Genomic DNA, 20,762 nt, shown 5'->3' on the forward strand with positions numbered 1-20,762 from the left:
CTCAAACTATCTGTTAGACTTCCCTCTCTATCACCTTGTCCTGCTTCTTGTATGCATTGCTCTAAATATACTACAACTTCTCCTGACCTTCCTCTGCTTTCTTCATCTACCTGTATATCCTGTTCCTGTTCTAATACCTGTTCTCCTTTACTCTCTTTCGGTACGACTTCTTTTCCATTTCTTAAAGTCATTCGGTCTGCCATTTTATCCTAATATCTATTTATTCTCAAATTTAACTTTAACTGCCCCAGAATCTCTGCAACACTAATCACACCAATTTATTTTTACTCTAATCTGTGTAATATTAATAACTCTGCTTAAAAACACCCTTATTTCTGTTTTCCGAGAGGCCCCACGTTGTTAGCGTCAATTGATAAAGTTGTATTTTATTAATTTTATTTTTATTTATAATAAATGTTGTAATTTTTAAAATCTGTGGTTCGTTGTTTAATTTAATATATACCTCAGCTAGCTCAATTATGTGTTCTAAGCAATCTGTCACTGTGTGACGTCGACTCTGTAGTCTCCTGGTAGAGTTCAAAAAGAAATTAAACCAAAATTTACTTTAGACCTTTGATAAATATATAAAAATATATAGAAAATTGGCCGGGATGTTAATGAAACACTCTTTTGACTTTTTGTCTAGCTTTCGGAATGGTTTTATTCCTTTTTCAAGACATACTTAGTCGTTGAGATTAGTTATAAAAGCATTGACACTCAACATTAATGACACACATATAAAATATAAAATAATGGACAAAATACATTCTAAAATGTTAAAAATTTAGGTAAAGATAGTAAAACTTAGTTTATGGCATTTATATGTGTCACCGCGGTGACAATTGAAAACTCGACGTTTCGGCACCCATTTTGGAGTCGTTATCAAGAGTGATACGGTCCCGTTCGAGTTCGGGTTCTTAATCTGCCTACTCCCCTCACTCGTGACGTACCAATATCTTGTTCTGTATAAATACAAGAACCGTCAAACGGCACTGAGGTCTCAATCTGCCTATCAGTGTCGAGTGACGATCGGTCTTACCCTGTGTGGCTGCTTTTACACCTTCAGTATGCGCGGGAACGGTATGCACTGACAGGGTGACGTGACGGGGACTAAGCTGACGTGGTCTGAGCGGTGTGGGCAGGAGGTCGCTGAAGAATATATATATATATATATATATATATATATATATATATATATATATATATATATATATATATATATATATATATATATACACAACGCAAAAGTCTAAGGATATTTTAATAATTTGACAATACCAATGACAGAAATTTCATGACCATATAAATTTGCTTGTACTGTAATTTTTGATAAAGACACTCACTTTTTATTAAAAATAAATTGTAAAACTGATAGCAATACGTGTTTTAGAATGTTTTTTATAAGGGACAAAAAAATCGACATTTTTATGTTTTGTTTATTTTTAATTTTAGTCACTTTATTCCATTCTTGCTTAATAGGTGAGTTAAAGATATTGTCTTTTTACCATGCAACGACAACATTTAACGTTGGACGAGATGAATAGAGCCGCGGGCTTCCTTCAAGCTGGTATGCAACAACTTGGACTGACCAGCTGGGTGTCTCCCAAAGCGTCGTAAGTCGTTTGTGGCGTCAGTTTAGAGACACTGGGAGTCCAGCCAAGCAACATCCAGGACGTAGTCGCTCGCCAGAAGGCGGCCAACAATCACAGCACCCATTACAGCTTGCACATAATGTAACAATTAGCAGCAGTACTGTGAGGAATCGTCTCCATGAAGCCAATCTTCGTAGTCGGCTACCACTGAGATGTCCACCTCTATCTAGAGGCAATCGCGCTGCAAGATTAACCTGGTGTCAAGAGTTTTAGAATTGGACTGACAATGACTGGATCACAGTTTTGTTTAGTGACGAGTCTAGATATGGATTTCATCCAGATACTCGTCGGACTAGAGTTTGGAGACGACCCGGAAATGGAGAACGATTACGACATCTTCAAGAAGTGTATGCATACAGAGGTGGTATATTAATGCTATGGGGCGGAATCATAATTAACGGAAGAACTGACCTTATTTTCCCAGGTGGCTTTCTCACAAGTCAGCAATATTTGGACACTATTCTTGAACCTGTTGGACGTTTGCTGCTGCTGTTGGAGAAAATTTTTACATGTTGCGCATATTGTAACAAACTGGTTGGATAACGAGGGTATTGATATATTGCCGTGGCCAGCACAATCACCGGACTTGAATCCCATTGAGCATGTATGGGACATGCTCAAACGAAGAATTAATCCATATATGGGCAATATCTACAATGAGTTTTAATTAAAAGAGCTTCTAAGAGAACAATGGACACAACTACCTCAGACATTAACAATGTGATTCGGAGCAGGAACAGTAGATGTGGAGCTGTGATAAACCAACGTGGTGGCCATACTTTATTTTAAGTTTATATTTCGTATTTTTTGACATTTAATGGTGGTGTGTAAAACATGGGTGATTTGCAATATATTTTTTTTGCTCCAATTTTCTGTTTTTTGCAATTTATGGTTTTTGACATATTAAACAACAATTTAAACTACAAATTTTGTATTACTTTTTTTAAGTTGATTACAGATAAACAAAATACGTCTATTTATGAAAATATCCCTAGACTTTTGCGTTGTATATATATATATATATATATATATATATATATATATATATATATATATATATATATATATATATATATATATATATATATATATATATATATATATATATATTATAGGTTATATATAACCTAACCTAAGGTCTTAAAGGTCGTGACATATTATCATGCACGTTGCGTTTCCAGGGACGTAGCGTTTAGTTTCCGAAAAATTTAGTTTAAATGGTTTTAAATATGATCAACTCACATTGTCCGGAACGTATCGTATCAGATACCTTACGTTTCCGTTCACTATATTTGAAAAAAATAATTTACTAATGCCGACGGCTACGGAACGAGTCGAAACCTGTTGGTACGGATAATATGAATTAGTGGTCCGTCGTTTTCTCCTCGTTGTTTATTTAGGTATTTGTTTGATTTTGATATTTAAAAAAATAATTTTCGAGGCTATTTTGTCATTTATACATTTTTATATTTATATGTTTTTATTGCTTTGTGACAATTAATCACGAAAGTGATAAATAATTAGCAGTTTTGCATGGAAGTGATACCTCTTCTTTTTTAAAAATATTCTTTGGTTTGATATGTATGGCTTCGTTAAATATAGTATTTTGTTTTTTAACTAAAGGTGTAATTAAATTTAAAATTATATTCAAACTGAATGAATTCCCATTCATTCTAAAATATCCATAATATATTTCATCGTCATCAATTAATTCTTTGTATAAAGTTCAGTATTCACTTTCCTTTTTCCTTTCGCTTAGCATTGGATGTACGTCAAACCTTCTCGTTACTACAGTTTTTCTTTCTTCATCGTTAAGTAGAAGAGCAATCGCACATAATTTTTGTCGAGAAAAGCGAGATCATATCTTTACCGAACCAAACTGAAGCGTTCTATGTATGAAAATGTGAACGTGCAGTCCGATTGCCGGAAACTATACGTGCATGGTAATGTGCCGCGACCTTAACCGGGACTTCCCCATGTAAGTGTTTTTATTAACACATATCGACGAATTAGTGAAATTGGTGTTGTTAACAATCCTGTTTCCGATATTAATCCTGGACGTTACGGTCCTGGTGTAGACGCCCAAATTTTGCAAACTGTTACGAATGATCCTACCACAAGCGTCAGAAAGGTTGCTCGATAGTTAAATGTCTCGCAATGGAAGGTCTGGTCGGTAGTGCACAACGATGGATGCTATCCTTATCATTACACGCCAGTACAAGGTCTTTTTCACGGTCACTTTTTGTTAGATGAAGACATCAACAATGGTAATTTTCTTAAAAGTATTTTATGGACTGATAAATCCAGTTTTAATAGAGAAGGAATAACAAATTTTCACAACCTGCATTACTGGGTACATGACAATCCCCATCTACCGAAAGCAACATCTTTTTAGCCAAAATTTCGTGTCAACTTTTGGGTAAGAGTTATTGGACGAGCGTTAATAGGACCTTACTTTTTGCCAGGCAGGTTAAATAGTCAAGTGTACTTAGACTTTCTAGAAAATTAATTACTACCACTCTTAGAAGATTTACCCCTCGCTCTCAGACGAAGAATGGTGTGCCAGCATGATGGATGCCCTGCACATTGTGCACGTGCTGTTACGGCTTGGTTCAACAATCACTATCCCAATAGGTGGATCGGACGAACTGGACCGATTTTGTGGCCTGCTAAATCGCCCGATTTAACACCGTGTGACTACCACATCTGGGGCAGATTCCAAGAATTTATTTATCAAGTTCCAATCCGAACTAGAGCTCATTTAATGGAAAGGATTATCAAAGCAGCTGACATTATAAGGGCAGAACTGAGGTTAAAAGTAACTACATCAGAAATACGACGCAGGGCAAGAGCATGCATTAGGAATGGTGGTTCTCATTTTGAACAACAATGGCTGTTTTCTGAAGTTTATGTACATACTTAATAAGGCATAATAAATGTTGCAAAAAGCATGATGTATCGTTGTTGTGTTTTACCTTTCTTACCCGTTTCATTAATGAAGGTTATTTTAACAATGCATTAAGATTCAACGAAGGGTTTTTGTAATCTGAGCAAGTAATACGTAAGGCATTTTGTATGTCAGGGAAGTATCTCGCTTAGATAATTATTTTTAAAAATAAAATAGACTAGCGTATTTTCGAATATTGACAAATTTAACTTTATTTCGGAAACCTTAACAGTTTGGGCGATACATTATTAGCAACAAATTTTACAAATGGCTTCCCCTATTATCCCTTAAAAAGTTTCCATCGACCTATCAAACACCTTGTATATATACATATATAAATATATATATATATATATATATATATATATATATATATATATATATATATATACAGGGTGGTCCTTAAGTAAGTGTACCAGCAAAAACCGTAGACCTGCACTTTAAAATATTATGATTTAAGCCAAATTGCTTTAATAAAATGTTGATATTAAGAAAGATAAAGGGTGTTAGAGTGGAAATTTAAAATTTTATTTTTCGCTATATCATTTAGGTTTGTAAACATTTTTGAACAAAATTTTATAATTGGATGCTTTTAAGACGGATAATTTTATACATACTTTAATGTAACTGATAGAGGGCGCCACATATGCCACATGTGTGGCATATATTTGCGCTTAACTTTTTGCTCTTTAAGTTAGCTCTATTTGTGTTAAAAAATATTAAAGATACATTATTTTTACAAAGAAAAGATATACTTGTTAGTAACCTCAAAATTTAACTGTTTTCGAGATAATCGCATTTTATAAGTCAGCTGCATAATAATTCTTAGTTGTGATATTTGGGCGGTCATCATATTTACAATTTGCATTTTCTATCGCTTCTTAAGTTTCTGTACCTACTGGCGTTGTATTACTTTTTTCCTATTGTAAAATGCTGAAAACCCAAAATATGTGGTTTATGTAAGATGGTACACCACCACATTCTAGAGAGAAGGCAGTGAGAATATACTTATATATAACTTTTCTGAACGTTGGATTGGTCGTGGCAGTCATATCCCTTGGCAATGTGGTGAGATATTGATAGAATTATTTCATTTATAAAAAATCCAAAAAGAATACTTATTATTCATTACGTAAATTGTTTATCCATTTTTATTAGAACAATTAGAAACTAAAGCACAGGTATTGAATAACACATATGTGTCTTGTTTCATAATACTTTTGCTACAAATCTAACCTTAAAGACTCAGCATTTTTAGAAAAAACATCATCGTTGGCCTAATAACCAATATTTTTATAAATATAGTAAATACACAGGCAATTTAGTTGAGCATATCATTAGTTCGTTAGTTAATCATAATAGTCCATTTGTGTAAGATGTAATTATAGTATCTCGTAAGCTGTAACGTAATCATATAAATAAGTATTGTCATCGATAGATTATTCCGTGTGTATATAAGTAACCAATGAATGAGATACATCATAGTTTAATACATTATTTAACCTCTGCAACAAATAAGATATAGTTTCATAATATACCATAAGATTTGGATAAGTATCCAAACGAACATATTCATCCATTATACATTAAAGCCACCACGTAGCCCAGAATTTAATCCGCTTGATTTTGGTGTATGAGAGGTATTAAAACAACGTGTATATAAGAATCCCATAAGCCTTCGCAACCAACTAGGGGAAGAAATAAATACTGCAGCAGTTTATTTAGAACCAATGATGCTATTTAATATGAGACGATCTTTTATGGAATATATTGACAAATAAATTAAAGAAAATGGTGGATATATCGAACACTTACTTTGACAAAAAGTTATGATATTTAGTATAACTGTTTCTTAATTTGGTTTGTAAACAAAATGTTTTGATTATGACTTTAATTTAACATAAAACGTAAAATGTTTGATGTAAAATCCTATTATTCTGTTTTTTCTCAAATTCTATTATTAATTATCCTGCTGATATATTGATATTATTTAATATTTCGTTAACAATTAACTTTAGTTATTGGTATTTAATACCAATATTTAAATTTATTAATGTTTTTTCCTTCGTTGCCTGGAGTAATTGCCTTAAATCAGAACTATGCAGCTGATTTGTAAAATGCGATTATCTCGAAAACCGTTGAGTTTTGAAGTTATTAACAGGTACACATTTTTTTTGTTAAAATAATGTATCTAATGTATCTATTTTTTATCACAAATACAGGTAACTTAAAGAGCAAAAAAGTTAACTGCAAATTTATGCCACATTTGTGGCATATGTGGCGCCCTATATCAGCTACATCAAAGTGTGCATCAAATTATAATTTCTCATATTTAAAAGTACCCAGTTGTAAATTTTTATAACACCCTGTATCTTTCTTAGAATGTTGATATATTCTATTAAAGCAATTTGGCTTAAATCGTAATATTTTAAAGTATATAATCTACTGTTTCTTTTTGTATAATTACTTAAGGACCACCCTGTATATATATATATTGTAATTTTAAAACTGTCTATTTTTATTATTTTTTTTTATTTATTTTGCTTCAACCACTTAGGGTTATTAGCATAAGAAAAATACAAAAGTGATAAAGATATAAATAGGCATATACAAAATATCAATTACATAATAATGTATACGATATATATTTTAATTATTAATGTATTGTATTAAATTTTATTGAAAAGGTTTATAGTTTTCAAGAATTCTATCAAGTCAGCTACGTATTTAGATTCTCCTAAAAGTTCTTTTAATGTTTTTGGAAAGTGATGATATAGTCTTTCCACTAAGTTTATTGGACACTCAATCAAAATGTGCTTCACTGTCACTTTACATTCACAAACAAAACACACTGGTTCCTCTTCTTTCTTCAACAAGTATTCATGTGTTGTAGAAGTGTGTCCTAATCTAAGACGAGTTATTAGGACTTGATGTTGTCGCTTTGAAGGCCAGAAGTTATATGGAAGGATGGAAAATTTTATTTCTATCAATTTAGTGGTGCTTCTATTGCATTGGTTTTGCCAAACATCGTGCAATTTTGATTTTAAGTAAGGTTTTAAATCCAAATGCACCGTTAGATTTTCCACTGATGCGGCTGTATTGGTTACTGCGGACCTAGCTAGACTATCTGCTTTTTCATTACCATCTATTCCAACGTGTGACGGTACCCAGAGGAACTCTACTGTCAAATTGTTTTGGTATATACGGTATAAAATTAACTTAATCTGCTGCAATGTTGGATGAGAGGGATAAATCTGAGAAATTGATGTCAGACAACTAAGTGAATCAGATATTATAAGAGATTTGGGAAGTTTTTTTCTAGAATATAGTTAGGGCCTTATTGATGGCAAATAGTTCTGCTGTGAAAATACTTGTCTTAGGAGACAATTTATAGATGGAATATTCATGGGATGTCACAAAGCATGCTCCTACTCCATTTATGGTCTTAGATGCGTCCGTGTATATAAAATGGAAATTTTTGTACTGTGTGAGAACATGGAGAAAGTGAGTTTTAAAAAAATTTGGTATCACGTTATTTTTGTTATATGCTGTAAGTTTAAGGTTACAAAGCGGAGAGGGAACAACCCAAGGAAAACATAAATTTATTTTACAGATAGGATAAATGGGAGGTAGTTCAATATTAAAATCGAATAAGTATCTATTAGCTCGTTCATAGAAAGGTACAGGACCCCTATTTCTTTTTCGATAGACCTCCTGGAACCTGTTAGCAACAGCATGATGAAGAGCTGGATTTTTTGGGTTAGATTTTATACTCGAGACATACGATAGAGTTAAGTATTTTCTTCTTAGGTTTAAGGGTGGCTCTCCAGCTTCACAGAGTAGACTGTCCACAGGACTGGTGCAATATGCTCCTAGAGCAAGTCTAACGGCTGAACTCTGAAGAGTATCCAAAGTTTTAAGTTATATACAACACATCCGTAGTCCAGTTTTGATCTAATTAAAGCTCTATATAAATTTATTAGAGGTGGAAAAGCTGCTCCCCAATTTTTATGTGATACAGATTTCATAATGTTTAGTCCAGCTTGACACGATACTCTTAGCGAGTGTATATGACTTGTCCAACTTAATTTTGAGTCCAGTTGCATCCCTAGGAATTTAATTTCTTTTGTATATTCTATAGGAGAATTGTTTAAAAATAGATTTGGGAGCTTTTGTGTATTTGATTTTCGTGAAAAATGTATAGCTTTTGTTTTAGTGTTGAAAAACTGGAGCCCAATATTGTTAGACCACGATTCTATCGACTTAAGAGCTGCAGAAATACGATTATGAGCCGATAATATGTTTTTATTTCTTGCTAGAATTATCAGATCATCAGCATATAAAAAAGTTTTAATTGTGCGATTGCAGTCCGACACAACATTGTTAATAGCAATTAAAAATAATGCTGCGCTTAGATTCGAGCCCTGTGGAATTCCATTTTTCTGTAATTTAGATTCAGACAAATGGTTATTGATTCGAACTTGGAAATATCGTTCCTGTAGAAATTTTGAAATAAAAGCAAACATGTTACCGTGAATCTTCCAATTGTGGAGTGTGGTTAAAATATCGTAGCGCCATACTGTATCAAAAGCCTTTTTTACATCAAAGAATATGGCTAAACATTCTTGATTACATATAAATGCTTCATGAATTTCTTATTCCAATGATATTAAGTTATCTAATGTTGATCTATTTTTCCTAAATCCACTTTGTTCGGGTATAATAAGATGTTTATGTTCAATATACCACATGAGTCGATTGGCAATGATCTTTTCTAGCAACTTACACATTGCATTCGTGAGAGAGTTTGGTCTATAGGATTCTGCTTCAAATTTAGGTTTACCTGGTTTGTGTATTGGAACTATAATTGACGAGCGCCATATGTGTGGGAATACCTTATTCATCCATATAAAATTGAATAGTTGCAATAATAGTTCTTGGCCTACTAGTGGTAGGTTCTGTAGAAAAAGCACAGGTATATTATCTGGTCCTGGACTAGTATTTCTAACGGAGTTAAGAGTTTCAATAAGTTCAGTCAAGCTTATAGGATTGTTTATTGGTGAAGTGTCATTGATTATTGGTATTCCTTTATTTTCTTCAAATCGTTGTCTATTTAAGAATTCTACTGAATAGTTTTCATCACTAGAAGCGGTACAATATTGATTTGCCATTATTTCAGATATATTGCATTCGGATGTAAATGTTGATTGTCTTTATTAAGTACTTTATAGAGTGTTGTGAATTTTTTCCAGATATACTTCTAATCATGTTCCAGATTTGACCAATTGGAGTAGATCTATTGATTTCTGAAACAAACTTTTTCCATGACTCTTGCTTGCTTTTTTTAATAATAAATCTACATTTAGCTCTTATTCTTTTAAATTCTAAATGATTTTCAGTAGTTTTATATCGTTTATATCTATTAAAAGCCGATTTAGATTCTCTTATTGCCTGTTTGCACGCATCGTTCCACCACGGTACAGGTGAATGTTTTGGATGAAAAGCTGTTTTTCCAATGGATTTATTCGCTGCATCAATGATGACTTTATTGAAAAATAATGTTTTCTCGTTAATATCTTGTTCTGAGTCTAACATTTCTCTAAGATTCATAGCTGATGAAGAAATCAATGTTGAGAACAGTGTCCAGTTGGCTTTATTTAAGAACCATTGGGTGATGTGTGTATTGTGCTTATGGTACAACAGATTGTTAACTAAGATGGAAAAGTGATCACTTCCATATAGATCAGGTAAAGTGTCCCACGATAAACTAGGTTGCAAGTTTGGTTCACAAATTGACAAATCAATTGCTGAAAACTCTCCTGTTGCAGCATTATATCGAGTATTCCTGCCGTCATTAAGTAGATTTAAATTAAGATTATTTAGGATATTTTCTATTTTTTTTCCCATTTTTGTCAATTTTTTTGAGTCCTATAATGAATTATGTACATTAAAATCTCCCAGTATAATTTGAGGTGTAGGAATCTGACATAAAAGATTAGAAATATCTGCTATACTTGGATCAGAATTAGGTGCGATATAAAGACTGCAGATGTTAACTTTTAGTGGACCTACTAAGCACACCGCTACAGCCTCTAGATTTGTTATTAGAGGAATACTGCAATATTCAGAGGAATTCTCGATAAAAATTGAAAATTCACCACTGGCATGTTCTTGATTTTGCCTAATTTTAGATACGCTTGTATAATTTCTCAAATTATGAATTTTGTTATTTTTAAAATGAGTTTCTTGTAGACAAATTATAGAAGGTGAATTTTGAGCAATTATTAATTGTAACATTTCTAAACGGGTATAATAACCGTTCAAATTCCACTGTAAAATAGATTTTAACGTGAGCTTATGTAGAAGGTTCTATGGAGGAGTCGCTATCGAGCTGAGGTTTTAGTTGTCGAGTTATTGAATGAATTATTTTAGTACATAGCGATTTCATTTTTTTTTTATATAATGTGAGGATAGATCGATCTCTTTTAACAGATTAAGTAAGCTTAATGTGTCTTCTGTATAAGTTTTAGATAGACTCAATTTATCTGGAGATCCTAAAGCATTTTCAAAAAAATCAGTTAGTTGTTCAAAATTTAATATCGGTGTTATAAGTTTATTAGTAATAAAATCTTTTACGGGTTCCATACTGTTAGCAATAGTCTCAGAATTATCAATAGTTTTGGATTTTTTAAGTTTTTGTATTGGTTTTGTGAAATTTTCTTTAGGTTCTTGTAAAGGTGGGGATAAAATTTCATCAAGGCTGCGCTTAGCTGTGTTTACTTCTTTACTAGGTGTATTAGTTATTTCAAGTGTATCAGTGGTATCTATTGATATGCTATTGATAGGGCATGCTAGTGTTGAGGAAGAGTTTGGGATTGATGTATGAGGTTGTGAAACATTAGGTGTTGTTGATAACTGGGTAGTTGTTATATTTGTATCTGTGCATGTAGTTTGAGAACTTGGGAATGATGTTGAGGGTGATATTTGGGATGCAGTTAATATTGGTGTAGTTAATGAAGAAGGTATAGTCGAGAATTGTAAGGAAAAGGAATTCGCTGAAGATGCTGATGTGGTCGGGACGTCATGTGGAAGAGTATTAACTACTGTATTTATAGTAGTAGTTGGCACTGTTGTTGTTAAATTTTGATTTGTACAGGATGGACAATTTGCTACAAAATGGTCAGATTGTTTACAATAGTAACACATCTGTTTTTCTAAAGATAAGAAAATACGATAAGATGTTTGTTCGTGGTTTATGACAATTGAGGGAGGAATTAATGTAGCTTCTATAGGAGAGATAAATGTATGTCTTCGAAAGCTCAGTATATGTCTATATTCTGGGTTTGTTGTACCTCTTCGTAAAACATTAATTGGAGTTAATAAATTGGGACCTAACTTTTTAAGTTCAGATTCTATGAAAGTGTGAGGAATACTAGGGCAAACATTAGAGATCAGTAATCTTTAATTTGGTGTAATTAAGCGTCGAGCATAAATTATTTGTTGATTGATGGTTATTCTTCCGTTGTCAGCATTCATGACAGTTTCTACTAATTCTTCACTAGCTATGTAAATACAAATACGGTGATTTGAAATTCGTGATGAAAAATAATATATCTTGGTTCTATAATTTTTCCCAGTGCAAGTAGATATTCCTCAAGTTTTTCGTTTTCCAGAGCATTATATAAAATAGCTTGTTTCTTGGATGGGAATTTTGGAGTTGAATTGATTAACTCTGCAGAATATGAAGAAGTTTTATGTGATGTCAATAACATTTGGGGCCTCGACGCCCCTGGACTATTAACATCACCCATTTTCGTTTTTTAATGACATCATGTAATATAAACAATATGAACTTGTTGTGAAGTAAGTATCTAATTAGATTAAAATTACTTACAGATTTTCTCCAATAAGTTCACTAATTTTTATTTATAATAACACAACACTTTAATTATTAAGTGGATATAAATAAAAGCACAAAAACTAGGTGCGATTAGACTGGTAATTAAATACTTCCAACCTCGCCAAAGGTTCAAATCGTTGTCCGTCTATTTTTATTGATGAAAAGTCTACTGAAACTATCCTCAAAGAATGTCACATAAAATTTGTAAAATTAAAAAACTTAAAAAAATAAAAAAATTAAAACAAATTTACCTAAAAATTCCCTGTGCAAACCAGTTTTTTAATTTTAATATCGATCTTTTATTACAAGCGAGAGTAGGGTTCCATCATTCGCTAGTTTTTGTTGTTCAGAGGCTATTTTCTTGTGACATTTTTATATTATTAGAAATCTTTATTGGAATTTACCACGATTTCAGTTAAAGATACGTTTATTTTGACGTTTCGTTTTCCACTTTTAAAATTGCCCGAAAGAAAAACATCAAAATAAATTATTGTATTTTACGTTGTATAAATGTATTTTACGTTGTAATTGTGCAAAATTGTCAATAATGGGGTAGGTTTTTCGTTTACGTTTTCGTTCGTTTAATATAATGTTACCTTCTAATGGACGAAAAGTAATCCCAAAATATATCGAAATAGATTAGATCACAAATGGCAACAGACAAATATTTTTCATATGAAACCATGTCGTCACCCAACGTCATCCTTATTACGATCCAATGAAATGTAAATTGTTATGTGAGTGACCTATCAAAACCTGATTAATGCCGATTTACAATATTGCATCAAGTGAAATAATATGGTATGTAATATTTGTTTTGTGTTAACTGTATTGTCTTTAATGAATATTTTCCAATGTTTACTTACCGCGTATACTATAAACGCGTTTACTACTATTTGCGTTAAGTTGTATGCAATCAATATGCCTTTGAGTTCAAAAGGTTCCCGATTTTGCATAAGTCGAGGACCTAAACGATAAATAAAATACAAGTATATCAGAAGCACGGCCAAGGGTAGTAGTGGCGATGACATCAGAAACAAATTCTGCTCTAGAGATCTCGAATCTGTAAAAATAATTTTTATTTAATTTTGGATTAGATATTTGCATTATAGTCTAGTCGTCAGAGATTTGAACTCGAAAAATCATACGAATAAGCTGAATTTTGCTGAAAATGTCAATTTTGGGACCCCAAAAATATGCAAAAAAGTTTAGCACTCCTACCCTCGGCTTCTTCCTAAAAAACTTCTTCACAGGGGGAAAAATCGATTTACCAAGAATCTAAACACCGTAGAAAAATATTTTAAATAAAAAATGTAGCTGAGATAACTTAAACAAAAATGTGTATTAGCACTTTTTCCTACTTTGCACTTCACACAACGGTTGAAGCGATCAGCGATGTTAAAATTCAGTTACGTGCGCAAAATCAATTTTAAATAAAGTTTGTATCAACTCGATGGTAAGAATCCGATTTTTTTTTGATCAGAGAGATCTATCAACAAAAATCAAGATGCATTTTAAAGGTAAAAAGTGCAGGTTTCGTATGCATTTTGTGTATTTTGCAGCACATGAACTGTTTTTATAAAGGTGTTAAACAAATAAACGTGGCGCGATTTTTGCCATTTTTTACGATTCCGATACGATTACGATATACTGAAAAATCGCAAATTTGAAACTTTCACATTACCAACAATCGCACGTCACGGGGAATGCCTCCACGAAGAGGGTATTGGATGGAATTTGTAGCTAAAATTCTTTTGTTTTGGAAAACGTACTTGCCTAATTAAAAAGAAGCAGTCTTAAATATTTTAGATCGTTTGTAAGTTTTTTCGGCATATTTCAAATGCCTTACACTTGTTGCCAAAACTGAAAATTGAAGTTTCATGGTATAGTTTTCGAAGATTAGGCTCTAAAAATGAAAATTTCCTACCGACCGGTTAATGAAAGTAATACATTTTATTGATCTTACTTAGGAGAACCGTAAAAAATAGCAAATATTGCGCAAAGTTTATTTATTTAATATCTTTATAAAAAGCAAATTTATTTGTGACAAAATACAAGAACAACATATGAAAACTGTATTTTTTACCGTTAAAACGCAATTTGATTTTTGTCGATATAACACACTAATCAAAAGATATCGAATTTTTACCGTCAAGTTGATACAAATTTTATTTAAAATTGATTTCGCGCGCGTGACATTCAAATCCGTCGGTTGCTTCAAGCGTTGTTTATGAGACAACGGTTCAAAAGTGGAGTGTTCAAAATTATGTCAGTTATACTTGAAACATTTTTTCTACGGTATACACATTCTTGAAAAATTGATTTTTTCCATTTGTCCGCGCCTACGAGAGGAGGTTTTACGGAAAAGCTTGGAGGTAGGAGTGGTAAACTTTATATTTTTTGGGTCCCAAAATTTATATTCTCAGAAAATTTAGCTTGTTCGTATAATTTTTCAAGGTTTAGTGGCTCTCCGAGGACTGTAATATTATCAATACATACACACACATACATATAATATATACATATACAAGTCAGACAGGCAGTTTTACAATCTGATTTAGGATTAGTAATTTGGAGAAAAAAGGACTGCACGGTTTAAAAGTTTATAGAAAGATTAATAATCGTATTTTCTGTTTACGCTTTAGTAGTTACATAAGACAATAGAAGTTTGCCAACAGATCAGGAATTCTAAAACCTTTTGTAACATAAACAGCATTAATGGTATTTTCCTCCATTATTTCTTAGAAGGTATATTTATTGAGTTTATATAACGTTCTAATTTACACGTAAACTTTGGGGAAGGCAGGGGAAGGTATGGCTACGTAGAGAAGGAACGAGGAAACCGTTACTAATAGTTTATTGTGGACGTTTTGAAAAGTTATTATTATTATTATCCAGATTTAGCCAAAAAACGAACACTGCTCAAAAAAAACAATGTATAGCCTTGGAAAGGTGATTGATACTGAAACTTGGCCACCACAAGAAATTAGCACAAACCAAAAATACCCAAAACTCAGATTAGAATTACTACATGGAATATCAGAGGTCAACTTAAGGGGCCAAAAAAATAACCCATGTGCTGAAAGAGAATCAAATCGAAAATGATAATTAAAATTTGGTGAATACATACTAATTTACAGTGGAGTAGCAAAAGAAACTAGGGCCAAAGAAGGTGTAAGCTTACTAATATACCAAAGGTACCAAAATCACATCAAATGGTGTCAATACATATCGGAAAATATTGTAACAGTAAAGCTAGGAATGGAAAAAATTTGAAAATCATAGGAGTATGCGGTCCAGAAAACAAGTAGTAAATCAAGTCAGAGGAAAGATAATATTATTGGATGTGTGTTGGAATATAAGAATGTTAAAATCAAAATGGAGAACTGATAATAAACTTCTGCTCGAATAACGAACTAAAAGTAAACAGCACATTTTTTGACCACAAAGAACAACATAAATATGAATTCAATAACACTTGTGGATAAAAATCCATGACAGATTATGTTAACCAACAAAGATAGACGCCCATAAAAAATAATAGACGTAAGATACCTTTACATAGATAAAATAAGAATTATCGTAAAATACTTTACGCCCAAGAGCGCAAGCAGCAGCTTGTAGCATCAATAGAAAAATCAAAGAAGAAAATCACATGGTTTCAAGAGAAAATGAAGACAAAATTTGAAAAAAGAAGAAAACCTGTTTACAATACAAGACACAACAAACACACCAGGCATATAACCACTATAAACGAATCAGAAATAATTTAATTAGACAAATAAAAAGGGAACCAGTGTCAGAGCTTCTCAAAACACATGGAACACGACTTCTATGGAACTCAAAAAAATATAGAGAATGATCAAATGAGAAAGAAAATATAAGAACGAACTAATAAAATATAAAGGGCAGCAAATAAAGGAAACAGGTACACTACTTTCGGTCCCTATTTGCTAAAGGTGACGATAATGAACCACCAACACCAAACTTGACTACAAACGAAGAAATAAATATTGAGTTCCTTAAGTGCGGAGGACCAGATGTAATCAAACAATTATTAAAACTCATCCAAAAAATAATAGAACAAAACAGAATACCACAAGAATAGTAATCAAGCATCCTAATACCTCTCTTTAAAAAGGAAGACAAAAATGGTGACCGGAAAATTACAGAGGATTTAATTTAATAAACACAACACTAAAATTAACAGCGAAAGTGATAATATATAAACTGAATTAAATTATACTATTTGCAGAGAAACAACAAGATTTTAGGTCGGGAAGATCATGCACATACGCTATATTTATAAAGAGACAAGTGCAAGAGAAATCATTAGAATACAAAAAACCGGCATATCTATGTTTCGAGGACTTTAAAAAGGGATTTGACCGGCTCAAATTAAAGGACGTTAACCACTTATTATACACAAGAGAGATACCTCTAGAAATAATTGAAACGATTGGAAATATCTACCAAAACAACATATTAAAAGTAAAAGTAGAAAAAGAACTAACTGACCCAACTAAAGCCTGCAATGGGATAAGACACGGAGATTTCTATGGTTTAACCTAATCATGGATAAAATAATAAAAAAAGAACTAAAAAGGATACCAATTGGTAGAAAAACAACTTAAAATAATCTGCTACGCAGGCGACGCAGATATGCTATACTACTCTTTCAAAGTGAAGTAAAATGAAAAAATTTAACTTGGTAATTCCCCAAAAAAGTCGAAATGCATAGTTATAATAGCAAATTTACTAAGATGTAAATTGGAGCTCGAAGGTCAGATACTAGAACAGCTGATAGAGTTTAGAAATCTATCTAGTTACAAAAAAGTTCGAAACCAGAAGTGAAAGATGAAGTAAATTGAGTAAACAGAGTAGTAGGTAGCCTGAATAAGACAATATGGAGAAATAAAAATATCGAAAAGGAAATGAAAGGCAGAATTTACAAAACACTTTTCAGGCCAATAATGACATACGCAGTAGAAACACGACCTGACACAGAGAGGACGAAAAGGATGTTAGAAACAGCGTATATTAAAAAACCGTTGGAAAAAATGTATGGTAAAATACCATGAGACAGAGCTAGAAGTACAGACATACGAGATAGGTGCAAGGTGGAGAATATCAAGGGCTGGGTAAGAGATAGAAGAGTAGAATAGAAGCATCATATAAGCCGAATTACAACAAATAGAGTAGTAAAGACGGTAAAAGTAGGTTCCCCAATAGGAAGACGATCAGTAGAAAGAAAACGAAAACGATGTAATGTCAAATTACTGGAGGTACATTGAAAAACAGACAGAGTCATGCTTACATGAAAAGAAGAAAAGAATAAAAATATTTAGCCATATGGCTCACACTCTTTCTAAGGAGAAAATTCACTCATCCCAAATACCTAGGGTTTTAAAAGGATTGAGCTCTGGTGGGAGCCTTTCTGGGTTATCGAGCCCTAGGTGACTCGATATGTCGGAGTATGTCCTAATTTTCGTGAGTATCTGGATGTGGATAAGATTCAAAAACTCAATAACATCAGTGAAAACCTACCCTGGTGCAGATATTAAGTCAGACCATAACCCACTTGTCGCTAAGTTTCGTCTGAAATTTAAAAAAATCCACAAACCTAATCCTATAAAGTACGATCTCAAACAACTAAGAGATGATGACATAAAGCAAGAAGTACGGAAATATCCGAAGAACAACATATTTAAGTCAGAAGTAGTTAATGATGTTGACACAGAAATAAACCACTTAGAAAACATTGGGAAGGAAATATTAAACCAATACCTGCGACCGAAAAAAAAAGAAAAGAAAAAACCATGGATGACCGACGGTATATTACAGATGATGGACAGAAGAAGAGAATCAAATCGGAAAGACTACGTTGCATATCAATTTCTAGACAAAGAGATCAGATCAAAAAAGCTGTCAGAGAAGCTAAAAATAAATATCTGGAAGAACAGTGTGAAGAAATCGAGGTATTGGAACGTAAACACGATTCGTTCAACCTCCACAAAAAGATCAAAGAAGCAGCAGGCATCTATAAATCAAAAGGACCGGGACACTTAATAGACGCTCAAGGAAATCCAATAGTTGATATTGAAGAAACAAAAACAACATCGATGAACTATGTGACAACAACATTTGAAGACGATAGGAATGTCACCATCATATAAAATAAAAATGACGATACCGGACCACCTATTCTCGAAGCGGAAGTAGAAGCTGCTATAAACAACATTAAGGAGGGAAAATCCGCAGGACTAGACGAGTTCTACTGAGAATTTTTGAAAATTATGGATAAAGACGAAGTAAAAAGACTTACAACAATCTCTAAAAAACCCAATGCAAAAAATGTGAAGATTATCGAATAATAAGCCTTATGAGCCATCTCCTGAAAACTTTTTTAAAAATTATACATAAAAGAATATATAAAAAGTATGAAGAACACATGACAAACACACAATTCGGCTTCAGGGATGCATTGGGCACTCGAGAGGCACTTTTCGCAATACAAGTTCTCTTTTAAAGATGCAGAGACGTGAATTGTGATATATATGTCTGTTTTGTTAATTACAGAAAGCGTTCGATAGAATAAAATATGACGAACTGATGAAAATATTAAATTAAATTGGTCTAGACAGCAGAGATCGCCGTATAATAAACAACATCTATTACGAACAAACTGCCGCTGTTAGAGTTGGGCATCAGTTAACAGACGACATAAAGATAAAAAGAGGTGTGCGACAGGGATGTATACTGTCCCCATTATTGTTCAATACATATTCAGAGCACATTATGAACCTAGCGCTAACGGACATAGACGAGGGAATACTTATCAACGGAGAACGATTGAACAACATAAGATACGCTGATGATACTGTCATTTTTGCAGACAGTCTTAAAGGTCTGCAAACACTTGTCTCCAGGGTGGCAGAAGTAGCAGGTTTGGGCTTGATTTTAACATCCAAAAAACCATATACATGGTTAAAAGCAAAAATAGGATACCACCTGGTCAATTACTAGTTAACCCACAACCTATAAAACAAATCACCAACTTTTGTTATCTGGGTGCAAACTTAAATGAACAGTGGGACCAATCGACGAAAATTAAGATAAGAATAGAGAAGGCAAGATCAGCTTTTGTCAAAATGAAAAAAATCTTTAACAGCCACGATATAAAATTGGAAATAAAAGTTCGTTTACTAAAATGCTACGTATTCTCCGTTCTTTTATATGGCGTGGAGTCATGGACCTTAACTGAAGCATCACTGAAGAGACCCGAAGCATTTGAGATGTGGTGCTATAGACGCATGTTGAGGATTTCTTGGATAGACAGAGTTATCAACGAAGAAGTACTACATAGAATGGGTAAAGAGCGCGAACTAGTCATAACAGAAAAGAGGTGCAGGACGAAGAAGAATATCCTGGCTGCATAACCTGCGAAAATGGTTTAACTTAACCACTACCGGACTTTTCAGGGCAGCAGTCAACAAAGTCAGAATAGCCATGTTAGTGTCCAACATCCGTAATGGATAGGCACCATAAGAAGAAGATCTGGATGTCGAAAGTAGTACAGATTTGTGCATGATTTTATACAGGTGTTCAATTAGGCCGAGCTGTTTTATGTTTTCTAGGACGTTTTTCGGGATAAAATCAGTAGTAGATAGAATAATAGATCCTCTCTGGGTACTTTCCATTCTCCATTGACTCATTGTTTGTATTTGTAGCTATTTGTTCTTGGCGATCTATTTGTTGAATTTAATGCGCAGATTTTATTTGTTATGTATCGCCACATCAATTAGTGTTATTTGCATAGTCAGTTTATAAACTAGCATGAGATCCGGTCTATTACGTGCCACTGCTTTATCTGTGAGCACAGTGTGATCTCAGTATAGAATATAGTAGTTGTTTTTAAACATTTTGTCAGGGACATTTTGATAATAAGAGAGATGGTCGGTTTGGAGCAGTCCAAGTTTGTTAGCTAGTTCTTGGTGGATAATCTTTTCTGTTGAGTTATGCCGCTCTTTATAAACAGTACCGACAAACGCCTGGTAGCCCCCGGTAAGATGTTGGATAGTTTCTTGTGCTTGATATCTATATCGGCATTTGTCATTTTGGACTTAAGGGTCTTTGACAATATATTTCAGATAATTTTTAGTTGGAATAACCTGATCCTGCATAGCTAGTAGGAAACCTTATGTCTCGGGAAACATCTTTCCTGATGCCAAAGAATAGTTCTACGCTGTATTGTCATCATGTT

At 33.0% G+C, this 20,762-nt stretch overlaps 1 protein-coding gene across 2 annotated transcripts in view; it reads right to left on the reverse strand.

Moving 5' to 3' along the window:
* LOC140436872 (very long chain fatty acid elongase AAEL008004-like) overlaps window positions 1-20,762 on the reverse strand; it is a 77,639-nt gene that overhangs the window by 34,110 nt on the left and 22,767 nt on the right. For both annotated transcript variants that reach the window (XM_072526028.1, XM_072526030.1), the window contains one exon: window positions 13,366-13,562. In XM_072526028.1, coding sequence (XP_072382129.1) covers window positions 13,366-13,562 — 197 coding nt within the window. The remainder of the gene's footprint in view (window positions 1-13,365; window positions 13,563-20,762) is intronic.

The sequence above is a fragment of the Diabrotica undecimpunctata genome, chromosome 3 (genome assembly GCF_040954645.1).
Source record: "Diabrotica undecimpunctata isolate CICGRU chromosome 3, icDiaUnde3, whole genome shotgun sequence".
NCBI lineage: Eukaryota > Metazoa > Arthropoda > Insecta > Coleoptera > Chrysomelidae > Diabrotica > Diabrotica undecimpunctata.